At 35.0% G+C, this 12475-nt stretch overlaps 2 protein-coding genes across 4 annotated transcripts; one reads left to right on the top strand and one right to left on the bottom strand.

The window, feature by feature from the left end:
- The first annotated feature begins 5545 nt into the window (after nt 1-5545).
- Nucleotides 5546-9857, top strand: LOC104719084 (putative pectate lyase 15). 2 transcript variants are annotated; one of them, XM_010436927.3, is made up of 8 exons: nt 5546-5836; nt 6136-6192; nt 6410-6466; nt 7058-7141; nt 7998-8640; nt 8729-8832; nt 8959-9097; nt 9191-9857. In XM_010436927.3, the coding sequence occupies exons 1-8, from the start codon at nt 5757-5759 to the stop codon at nt 9410-9412; spliced, it is 1386 nt and encodes a 461-aa protein (XP_010435229.1). In that variant the 5' UTR covers nt 5546-5756; the 3' UTR covers nt 9413-9857. The 2 variants fall into 2 exon arrangements, with proteins under 2 accessions (XP_010435229.1, XP_087326473.1); XM_087470347.1 differs by having other exon boundaries at nt 5609-5848.
- A 514-nt stretch (nt 9858-10371) lies between these two features.
- On the bottom strand, nt 10372-12359 carry LOC104719083 (inosine triphosphate pyrophosphatase). 2 transcript variants are annotated; one of them, XM_010436926.3, is made up of 8 exons: nt 12223-12359; nt 12068-12132; nt 11834-11897; nt 11710-11719; nt 11176-11207; nt 10971-11083; nt 10762-10838; nt 10372-10652 (listed from the first exon to the last, which is right to left on the bottom strand). In XM_010436926.3, exons 1-8 carry the CDS (start codon nt 12356-12358, stop codon nt 10529-10531), a joined length of 621 nt encoding a protein of 206 aa, XP_010435228.1. In that variant the 5' UTR covers nt 12359; the 3' UTR covers nt 10372-10528. The 2 variants fall into 2 exon arrangements, with proteins under 2 accessions (XP_010435228.1, XP_087325250.1); XM_087469124.1 differs by lacking the exon at nt 12223-12359 and having other exon boundaries at nt 11319-11719.
- Between the last annotated feature and the right edge of the window lie 116 nt (nt 12360-12475).

Raw genomic sequence — 12475 nt, 5'->3', positions numbered from 1 at the left:
AAAAGTGTCTCCCCTAAAGGGTTAACTAAAGGATTGTTACATACGTTTTCACTTTCCACACATCTTTTCATTTTTTGGGTTATTGTATTGATTGGTTAATTTGTACTGTGTATACTTGTTTGTCATGGATTTCATAGATTTTTATCAACTTTTTTGGTATTTGGTAAAACATGTTTATGGTTTTTTTAGAAGTTTTCCAAATATTGTCTCTTACAATTTTAGATATGTTTATTGAAAAAATTTTGGGTTCACCCCCTATTAATTAACCAATCAGAATACAACAATATACCATGTCATATCATATTAAAAAAAATTCAAAATTAAAATAAAAAGACAATACAAATTATGTAGATCTTTTGATAAAGAAATCATGTCGGTTTGGGTTATAAAAGAGGATTATAGTTTAAATTTGTAATTTTAAAATTTTTATATCGGTTTGGGTTTATAAAGAATGGTTAGGATTTAGTTTTCATAATTAAACAAAATTATATGTCGGTTTGAGTTTACAAAAGAGTGATTAGGGTTTAGATTTTGCAATTAAATAAAATTATATGTCGGTTTGGGTATACGAAAGAGTGTTTAGGGTTTAGATTTTACAATTAAACAAAATTATATGTCGGTTTGGGTTTATAAAAGAATGTTTAGGGTTTAGATTTTACAATTAAACAAAATTATATGTCGGTTTGGGTTTATGAAAGAGTGGTTAGGGTTTAGATTTTACAATTAAACAAAATTATATGTCGGTTTGGGTTTATAAAAATGGTTAGGGTTTAGATGTAATAATTAAAAACTGTAATATAATATTTAAATTAATAATTTTAAAATTGATTGATCTACATAATTTATTTCCTTAATTAAGATTTGTTTCCTTAATTTAAAGGGGGTGAATAGGGGTGAACCCAAGAATTGTCCCCTTTTTCATTCACCCCCTCTACATTCACCAATCAAAATACAACAAAATGTCATGTCATATCATATTTATAAAATAAATCAAAATTAAAATAAAAAAACAAAACAAATTAAGGAAACAAATTTTTTAGAGGTTTTTATTAAGGAAATATATCGGTTTAGGTTTATAAAAGAGAATTAGGGTTAAATTTACAACTACTGTAAACAAAATTATATGTCGGTTTGGGTTTACAAAAAAGTGGTTAGGATTTAGATTTTATAATTAAAAGAAATTATATGTCGGTTTGGGTTTAGAAAAGAGTGGTTAGGGTTTGGATTTTATAATTAAAAGAAATTATATGTAGGTTTGGGTTTACAAAAGAGTGGTTAGGGTTTAGATTTTATAATCAAACGAAATTATATGTCGGTTTGGGTTCACAAAAGAATGGTTAGGGTTTAGATTTTATAGTTAAATAAAATTTTATTTCGATTTGAGTTTATAAAAAAGTAACTTCGGTTTAGATGTTATAATTAAAAACTACAATATAATGTTTAGAATTATTAATTTTAAAATTTATTAATATACAGAATTTATTTCTTTAATTAAAAATTTGTTTCTATAATTGAGAGAGAGTGAATAAGAGAGATTCACCCCTCTAGGGGTGAACACAACAATTGTTCATACAATAAAGAGCCTGTGTATCAACTTTGTCTTCCATTTCTTTCTCTCTTTAGTCTTTAGTTTCAATTAAAGTCTTCGTGTAATAGGATTAATTATAGGAAAGTCTTCAATTATTATTCTCGAGCATAGCTGCTGCAAAGGTAATACAAACGTTTTTTTTCATCAACCGTCGTATCTATATATCTAGATATAAGGTTTAGGTTTGCTACTTATTTTGCTATTAATTAAATATATTATTTAGTGTTTGTATTTTCTTTTTTTTTGTTCTTTCTTTCTAGTTATGTTTGATTTTCTTGTTTCTTTGTTTTAGAACTATACTGGAGCTTAAGCTTCATATTATGATTGTGAAAAATAAATGTTTATCATTTTGTTAAAGGCTTATAGCTAGTACTAGCTATGATAAGTTTTTGACGAGATCAAAAGTAAATTTTTATCATGTCATGGTATAGAAGGAACCGTGTAAATTAAAATATTAGCGGCCGGTCCTTAACCAAAGCAGAGAAAGACCACAAGCATTATCAAAGAACAATGACGTACCTGAAATATCATTTACCAAAGTTATGATCATGGTGATCTTCTATGTGGCTTAGCTTGATTATAAATGCATGTTTGGTTTACATAAAACTAATTTTGGTATTAGAGTTGCATGTGTAACAGTTTAACATTTTCAAAATCGTATTGTACAACCCTTAAAGTATAATTTTCGGTTGGACTGGGCGATAAAAAAAAATGAAATTTATGGGAGCAACAATGATGTCCGTGTATTTTTTATCTCAGCAATGATCACTAGATGTGCTGCATCATTTAAAAAAAAAAACAAATCTAAAATGTTGTGTATTAGCGTGAAGACATTATTTTTTTCCTTCAATTAATTCCAGTCTGAACTTTGTAAGTCAGCTCTCAAATCACGTGAGCTTTTTCTTCTTATAATCTTATTTTACATCCAATAATTAAGGAAAAAGGCCAAAACTGACTAACACTCCTCCAGGAATTACGAAAGAAGAAAAATCAGAAAAAGTAATTTGCATGTATATAATCACTTGTCTTATCCTTAATGTTTAGATAGAAAAAGTAATTTGCATGTATATAATCACTTGTCTTATCCTTAATCATTTACAATCTATCTATATATAGATTATACATTTTGCAAATATCATCATCAAACACAAGCTTACAACAAACATAGATAGATAGATCGGAAGAACATAAATTGTTGTTGATAGATCCATAGGAGCTCAGAGACTGTGACACCCTGGTTTGCAGATAGATTTAAAAGAATTGATTTGGCCACCTATGTCACCAAAATGCACTTATCTTTTCGATTAATGACCTGAGAGAACTCCAGAGTTAAGTGTGCTTGAACTGAAGTAGTTTCAGGAAGGATCACTTTTCGAGAAGTGATTGTTGGAATTGTGCGAGTGAAGACAAAACATAGGAAAAGATTATATGGTGATTTATAGGGGTAAGTATTTAAAGCCTCTTGGACGTAACAACCCGGCCGTCGGATATGGATGGACCAGAAATAGACATGGGATCCAGTGAGGAAGGTGGGCCCATGGACCGGGAGTGGACATGGGGCTCACTAAGCAAGGTAGCAGTCAGGGAGTTCTAGAGACAAAGGCTACATCAAGGTATGTCAAAGACACTTCCACGAATACATTGGAAAATTTAACATTAGTTACTATCAAAAGATTTTATGACGTTAGAAAAGGGTCTTTAGTTTCATTGGTTGTTGGAGCAACCATTTTGAGATAGCTAAAAGACGTGAACATGTTCTCTCAACACATGAGGAGACAGAGCCGAGGTTCTCTCTATGGTGGAGGAGGTTGGACGAAAAGTTATCTTCCCAAGGGAGGAAGGTGAAGGAGGTATGAAGTAAGGTTATCTCCCCAAGGGAAGAAGATGGCGTCAAGATTCTCTCTATGGTGGATGAGGTTAGACGCAAGATTCTCTATATGGTTGGTCATATACTATTATGATGTTACATCATTGATTAGTATACTATATAATATATTTTTAATTCGAAATATTTTTTGAACCAATAATTTTAGTAATTAAAAACACTATGCAAAAGTGAAAGTAAAAAAACATATAATAGTTGGTTTAATGTGTTCATACAGACATTTTTCTAGCTGGTGGTAAAGAATATATTTGTAACATAAAATATATTTAGATGTAAAAAATACGCTTTTAATGATAAAATACATAAAAGATTTGTAAATGAATATAAATCAATATATTATAGCAAAAGTAAAATTTATAAATAACATTATTTATAAAACTTTAAACCCGCACATCGGACGGATCCTTATCTAGTAAATTATATTTTTAAATTATCAAATTATTTAGATCATCAATTTTACATTTAAAAAGTCGTCCCTTCTAAAAATAAAATGATATAATCCGTTTACATATATTCAAAACCAATATATATTCATACTTCATTTTAAGAAACTAAAAATGTATTTTACTATTTTTGGTTTGACTTCGGGTTGTGTCAAAATGATAAATCCACAACGTACGTAATTTAACATTTGGTAGAAACATACCATGCAATGCAATATAGCATGATGTGGCCGGTCAACTAATCACCGTAATTAGTGCATCAGGCCAAATCAAAACAAAAAAAGCTCGGAAATTGAGAACATATTTGTTTTCCCCATTAAATCCGGCATAAAACCAGTGGTGGTGAACCATTAGCTGCCGTACGGAACACACCGCTCTTTTGATGACATGACATTTTCAAGCTCTCTGATTCGTTAGTTATTCTTTTCGTTCACCTCCACTAACCAACCAATCACACATCTGCGTTTCCGTTGTTTCGATAAACACATCTGCTTCTCCTACTTTACTTTAGGATTATTTGTTACTAATATAATCTTGTGAGTTTGTGACAATATATGTGAGATTGTTGTATTTAACTTTTGTTTTAAACAAACTTTAGAACATCAACCAATGGACCCAACAACACTTTTGTGTATATAGCATCTAGTATAGAGTCTATCTAGACCAAACCTAAGCAATAAAATATTGAGTTTCAAAACCTTTAACCAGAAAAACACTGATTTTTAGTAGGTTAATTTGGTTTAGCCGTTTACGATTTTAATTTATACAACTTTTTAAACATTTTTATTTTCAAGCAGTTGTGCTCAACAGTTCTTGGAAGGTTTTTGTTTTGGTTCCTTTGAGTGGAGATTTTGTCTTCAAGAAACAACTTTTACTTCACTCGAAAAATAAGTAAGCTAAAAATAGTAAGAAGTAAATTTATTGTTACTATAAGAGTTGTGGAACAAAGATATTTAAAATATTTTCAACTTTATTTTTACTAAAGACATAGCTGGGGCGCCAGTTCCAGGTTCTCCACATTTAAATATTTTTATGTTTTCAAATTTTTTTTTTTGTTCTAAAACATTACTTTTTTTTTTGTTTTCTTTAATAGTAAAAAATTGTCTCAAGACATTTTTTTTCCTGATATCTGTCATATTTAAGACACCTTGGAATCTTAGATGGATACAAATAAATTTGTTTACCTTTTGGCTATCTCACGAACATCATTAATTTTCTCTTTACAAAGTAAATGAATCACAATCTATCCAAAAATATTTTAATTTGCTCTTATAAAAATGCTGTACTGTAGATTAATTTCTTTACGCTATCTTCTTGGACTGTAATCATTTGTTTAGGGAAACCCAATTAAAGTTAGTGGTACTAGTAAAATTAGTAACATCTAATAACAATGATTTATGGAAGAGAGGATTAGTACTTTATTAAACATATGAGACATGAGGCGGTTACGGCAGTTATGAGGGGGTTTGGCTAATAATTACGGCGTTAGAATTAGGGGGTAATGAACGGTTAACGGAACGGATCCGAGGATCTCACATTATCATTCATCAACGGCTAAGATCGTAAGATGAAAAAAAGTAACAAACACAATCCGTTAAGTAGCGGTGTGTATTAACTAACGGCAACGTCAACGTTACTTTATAGCTGTGTATGTATATATAAACGAAGACGGTTTCCTTGGAGCTTGTGCACACTAATCTGGTCACTCCTTTCTTCTTCGTCTTCTTACCTTTCTCTCTCCTCTCTCCCGCTTGTTTTCCGAGAAAAAAGTGCGAGAAAATTTCGTAAGATTCTAGAAGAAGAAGAAGAAGAAGAAGAAGAAGAAGAAGAAGAAGCTTCAATGGCGTCGTCTTCTCAGAAACTGATCAGTGTTTGCTTCGCCGTGTTCGTCGTCTTAGCTCTAACGGTGACGATTCTCTGGTACGATTCTAGGTCTTTCTCTCTTCTCGAATCTTTCATCTTTTTTTTTTTCTCTCTCTCTGTTTATTTTTCTTCTGTTTCGCTGTTTATTAAGCTACATTGTTAATTTCTGTGAAGGATTTTGAGCTTTTTCATCTCTGTTTGTTAAATCTCGCTTCAACGATTCTTCTGTTTTTTCTTTACTTTTTCCACAGATTTGCGTTCTGTTTATGGATTTTGATATTTTTTTGTGAGAGATTTCAATTTCAAGCTCCAGATTTGGTAATAATGCTCTTTTTCTCGATTTTTGATTTTTATAGGAAGCTGGAAACAGAGGAGTTACAGAGCTTAAGCAGCTCAAAAATGGCGGCGATAAGGTAAAAAAAAGGAACAAAACTTTAGTACAGATGCAAACTTAACACGCGCTTCCAACCGCTAGGGTTTACCTCTTTTTATTTTAATTTCGTTATGAAATAAAAGTAGAAATATAACTAATGATCCTAGCCGTTGATCTGTACGATTGTTTTTGCCGAGAGTTTTGGATTAGATTTTCGTAATAATGCTCTGTTTTTCTCGGTTTTTTGATTTTGGTAGGAAGCTGAAAACAGAGGAGTTACAGAGCTCAAACAGCTCATCAGTGGCGGCGACAAGGTAAGAGAGAGACTCAAGTTTTTTTGTTTTTTTTTGTTTGCCGCCGCTCACAAAACATGAAACGCGCTTTTAACCGCTGCTAGGGTTTATCTTTGTTTATTTTACTTATAAAATAAAGTTGGAAAAAAAAAAAAAGTGGAAAATGAAGTAGAGGTCCTAGCCGTTGGATATGTTAAGATCTTCCCGGATCCATTTCCGTTAAACCATTCCTTTTTGTTGGTCTTTTGATTCCTCGAATGTAGCGTTATAGAAAGAGGTTTCATTCATCGCCGCTCACACATGCTCTGTCTGTCGTCTCTTCACTCTATTTATTCCACGTCAGTAAATAAGTAGTACGATTTCGTAAAAGGGTAAATTAGTCAATTTGATTTGATTCGATTCGATTATCTTGTGTTGTTGTTGTACTCTCTCGCGTGTATAGACATCGATTTTTTTTTACTTGCTTTGAGATGAGGACACGTGTTATATACTGATGTGAAATTGTGAATTTCCTATTTTCATAAATGCTTTAAAAAAAAACTATTTTGGTTGGTTTAATTTATGAGTTTATTGGTTGGTCGCGTCATTTGTGGTTTTTTTGTTTTGTTACAGGCTTAGAGGTGAAGAAGATCAACAACACGCGGTTGCTGTTGATCCAGAGAAGGTTGCTGATGAAGTCGCTAAGCTTGTTCAGATGTGCGTTCCTCTCTCTCTCTCTCTCTAATTGTGTGAATGCATTAATTTTAAATTTGCTCTGCCAAAATAAGCATTTAGACACACGTGAACCTTTAAATTAAATTTAATTAGAGAAATACACAGGGGAAAAAATTGCGGACTATAGAAGAGTAGAACAAAAAAAAACCTTACTTTTTTGAATTTGTTTTATTAATTTAAATTTTAACGGGTAAAGAAAGATAAAAACTTTTGCTTTTATTGTTGTCTCTGTCACCTCTCTCACTCTCTCTCTTTTAATTTCGTCGTGAAACGACAAAACCCGTCTCTCTCGCGCATAAAACTGACACATTGTCGTTTCACCATGCTCGCCATTGTCAGAGTCCGTTCGCTTGTACGGACATTGTTTTGTTTGTTTTATGGTTTAGAGACGGCGTTTTCTTCCTTCCTTCCACTCATTAAATTTGATTTCACCTTCTTCTTTTTTTTGTGCTCTTGTGACTTGAATTTGGGGGGTTTTTACACGAAGAGGTTGGTTCAGTAACTCCTCCTGTCGTCTTTTTGTGGCATTAAGTTTTGAAGTCTCTTTCATTTGGATATTATGGTCTGGTCTGTTTTAGTTTTTTTCACCAGCTGAACATTAATGGACCTTTTTTTTCCGGATTTTATTTGACAACCACTTTGTTGACCTCATAAACCAACAAAATTCTATCCATGAGTTAGTTATTACTTATTACGTTAGGTAAGAACAAACAGAAACGGCGGCTGAGATGTTTAATCAGCCTTTAGATTCGAATGAAACAAATTACTATTGAATTAATTATCTCAGATTTGTCTGTGTGTGTGTGATTGATTTGATCACGTGGGTGTTGAATTTCAGGAGTGAACAGAACAGGACAGCAAGGAGGAAGCTAGGATTCTTCTCCTGTGGAACTGGTAATCCAATTGATGACTGCTGGCGTTGTGACCCTAACTGGCACAAGAACCGTAAACGCCTCGCGGATTGTGGGATCGGTTTTGGAAGGAACGCAATTGGTGGTCGTGATGGACGCTTCTACGTTGTTACTGACCCCACTGATGAAGACGTTGTTAACCCCAAACCGGGAACTCTACGCCATGCTGTCATCCAGGAGGAGCCTCTTTGGATCGTCTTCAAGAGGGATATGGTGATAGAGCTGAAACAGGAGCTGATCATGAACAGTTTCAAGACCATTGATGGCCGTGGTGCCAACGTTCATATAGCCAATGGTGCTTGCATCACCATCCAGTTTATCACCAATGTCATCATTCATGGTCTTCACATTCATGATTGCAAGCCTACTGGAAATGCAATGGTTAGAAGCTCCCCATCTCACTTTGGTTGGAGGACAATGGCTGATGGTGATGCAGTCTCCATTTTCGGATCGTCTCATATCTGGATTGATCATAACTCCCTTTCTCACTGTGCTGATGGCCTTGTTGATGCTGTCATGGGGTCTACTGCTATTACTGTTTCCAATAACCACTTTACCCATCACAATGAGGTCTCATTTGTTCTCTGTCCTCCTTCAAAACACTAAATCTATAGGCTGGTTCTGTTTTCATGACACTTATATGGATGTATGGGTGCAGGTGATGTTGCTTGGTCACAGTGACTCGTACACAAAAGACAAGCTGATGCAAGTGACCATTGCTTACAACCATTTCGGTGAAGGACTTGTTCAGAGAATGCCAAGGTTACTATTCGTTTTCAACTTTGTTAATTCAATTAAGTTGCCATTTATTCTGACAGTAGACAATCTTGTTAATCCAATCAAGTTGTCATTTGTTCTGACAGTAGAAAATTGGTTGTGTAATGGCAGGTGCAGGCATGGGTATTTCCATGTGGTTAACAACGACTACACTCACTGGGAGATGTACGCCATCGGTGGGAGTGCAGAACCAACCATCAACAGTCAAGGAAACAGATATGCTGCTCCCATGGACCGCTTCGCCAAGGAGGTTCAACATCTTAAAAACCTTCTTTATGTTTGCTTAAACAGAGTAATCAGAGGTTGTTATATTTATAAGCAAAATTAAATTGTGGATCCACAGGTGACGAAAAGAGTGGAGACAGATGCAAGTGAGTGGAAGAAGTGGAATTGGAGGTCAGAAGGAGACCTTCTACTGAATGGAGCATACTTCAGGTCATCAGGAGAAGAAGCGTCTGCTAGCTATGGACGAGCCTCAAGCTTAGCAGCTAAACCATCATCTATGGTCGACACTATTACCTCTACTGCAGGAGCACTAGGTTGCCGTAAGGGCAGACCTTGCTAGTTGCTACTTCTCTCTCGCTCTCTCTATACCACCATCATAGCAACTAACCCCAAACCCTTTCACATATCTTTGGAAGGTGCATATATAGTACTACTCTATTCTGTTTCCCTCTTAGGACGGTCATTTCTCGTTTTCTTTCGGATGGTAGGAATTGGTCAACCTCGGCTTGCTTCTTCTTCGTCTTCTTAAAAAAGGTGGGAATGCAGAGAGAAGCAAGCGCAGAAGCGTTGTTCAAAAAGTCTCCTTCTAGTTTACAATTCTCTTATTGTCTTAGGTTCGGCTTTTGTTTTTGGGGTTGTTAAGGTCCTTTGGTTTTAATGGATCTCCCCTGAGTTCTAGAGTCTCTTTTGGGGTGTTTTTTTTGGTTCTAATTCCCTTTAAAGTTAGTGACAGCAGTTGCAAAAATTGTTACAAGACGATTGAAAAGCTTTTGGTTTGATTGCAACTTCCATTGGCTTTTATGTTGTTTGGTTGTTGGCATTTTTTTCAGTGGATAACAAATTGTTTAAATCTGTTTATGCAACCTAAGCAAACCACTTGTGAGGTGAGAGAGGTGTGTAAATGAAAAGGAGTTGCACTAACATGTAATGTGATCTCAAACCAACAAATAATTGATGCGATCTTTATTTCTTCTTTTGGAGTTGAGGTTTTAGTGGCTCTGTTCCCTGCGCTGCACGTTACGTGTTGGGATTTTCTTTACTCTTTTTGGATTCGATTCATAAGCTTTCTCATGTGATTGGAGAAATTATACGAGGAGCTTTACCCACTGACTGTTCTCTCATAAATACATTGTGTGATCATAAGCGGCTATTCATGTGAAACATCATGTCATCCCATTCCCTTTTTGTTTGCCATCCAACATTTATTTTAGCTTTTTGGTTGGATGGGTTTATCAGATTCGTACCAAGTCTCACCGTCAAGAGTATTTAATAGAGACCATGAAGAACACTATCAAACGATGCCTGTCAATCCATGTATGGGTTTTACTTGTAATTGAGAGAAAAAAGATACACAATATTAATATCCCCAAAGGAGCTTAAAAATAGGACTAAGAATCTGGTGAGTGATCAGTGCTCAAATCCTTATAAGCTGAATACATTGATGATAGGGTTCTCTCTATATAGTATCTTCATCTGTCTCGAATACATAGCCTGCCTCCTTAAAGTGAGATTTAACCAACGCCAATGACTTGTACCTATGGGATATCATGTTCTTTTCTTCCTTGGCCATTTCTGCATAACTACAACCAAAATAGAGAATACCACCAACCACTCTTAGTTTCTTCTTTTACCAGTAATTAATGCAGGTTCAATAAAATGTTTACTGGGAGTTAGTTAACAGAGGCATACGTTTGGTCATATCCATCAGGTTGAAACACTGGATCCCACCCGAAATCAGTTGGTCCTCTTGCTGGAACTATCTTACCCTAATACATCAATCACAAGGAAGAAGCAAATCAAACTTTGAAAATTAACAAACAGAGACAGAAAAAAATTAAAATGACTAGCAGATGGAGCAAATGAGTTTGATAAAAGAGTGGTGACAATGTCTAACATACCGGAGTTTTCCCCAAAAATGTAAGAGGTTCAGCACCTGGACCAAGCGAGAAAGAGAATGCGCACAATGCATAAGCTGTTTTATCTTCATAGGCCATCAGTAAGTTGTTCAGACCTGGGCAAGAGTCAGACCAAGACTGGGTGTTACTAGTGTAAGAGATAAATGAAACAAAGGAAGAGGTCAGAGATACAATTGACTATTACAACCTTCATGTCCAAGCTTCTCAAGAAACCACTTGCTGCAAAAGCAGAAAGAAAGATCATAAGACTATAAGAGGAACAAGGACATCTAGAGACAGCAACATAGCTCCAATACAGTTAGACCCACGCTAATTCAATCTAATATTTACCAGTAGTAGATGCTAGCAAACATAGAGGTCTCTTTTACAACTCAGCCCGCAATGAATTAAGACAACTAGGATCAGAAGATTCAGTAAAACAACTCCATTTGGCTACTCACTCAGACCAGTTAGGAGCTGCCAAGAAGAACTAATAAAAAGACTTGATCCAACCCAACCAGACAAATTTTCCAGGACATCCATATAAAGGTACCACTCAAGAAAGCTTCATAAATAAAGGTCAGCGTAGAATTATCATAGTAACATATCTATGCATGTAATCCCCTGAGTTTATGAACTCATAGGTTACATTAACCCTCATCATGACAGAGTGGAGTTGGAGAATCTATATCTTTCAAATGAAGCACAACATCAAGAAAAGAATGAAAGAAACAACACTTACATGTATGGCCCTGAAAATCCAACAAAAAAAAAGAAAAAGAAAGAATCAATATAAATTCAGACAGTGACATTTGCTGTGCATAGAATACAAGAAGAAAATCTTAAGAATCTGAAGAAACTCATACCAGGAAGCCCCTTCAGGGAATTGAAACAGAGACATGTATCCTCCACTAGCACTGGACCATTCACCTTCTCGTTTACAAATCAAACAAACTTTGTATCAGTTCTTACTGTCTATCCTTAATCATTAACTTACTGTTACTAGTCGGACCACGCTATGATCACAAACAAGCTTACACAAGTATGCTGATTTATTTAATCAGTTCAAGTAGAAAAGGGTGAAAAAAAAGCTCGCGCACCTGAAGAGCAGCTAAACGAGCCTTCTCTTTGGAGATATCCTCAGGCTCACCTTGAAGCTCAGGCACTGCAACTCATAAACAAAACAAAACCAATGAGACTCAAGAAAAAGAGGGAATACAGTAATCTCGAGAGAGAAATTGAAATGGGTACCCACGGTCGAGTTTGAGAGATTTGAAAGGAATTGAATTTCCGATAATAGCTTTGACCTCTTCGAGCTTCTTGGCGTTTCCCGTCACAAACGTCACCGGCCGTGGCAAAACCACCGCTGCTTTCGCCGCCGCCGCCGCCATTTTTCTGTGTCTCTCAGTCTCAGATAGCGAGTGCAAAAAAGGTCCTCCTTCTTCTTTGCCAACAAATGGGCTCAAGTCCACTCTTATCTAGGCCCATTAAAGTTATACTTGTTTGTC

Source organism: Camelina sativa, chromosome 10, assembly GCF_030686135.1.
Source record: "Camelina sativa cultivar CO46 ecotype springtype chromosome 10, ASM3068613v1".
Lineage (NCBI taxonomy): Eukaryota > Viridiplantae > Streptophyta > Magnoliopsida > Brassicales > Brassicaceae > Camelina > Camelina sativa.
This window is presented reverse-complemented; position numbering and strand designations above follow the sequence as displayed.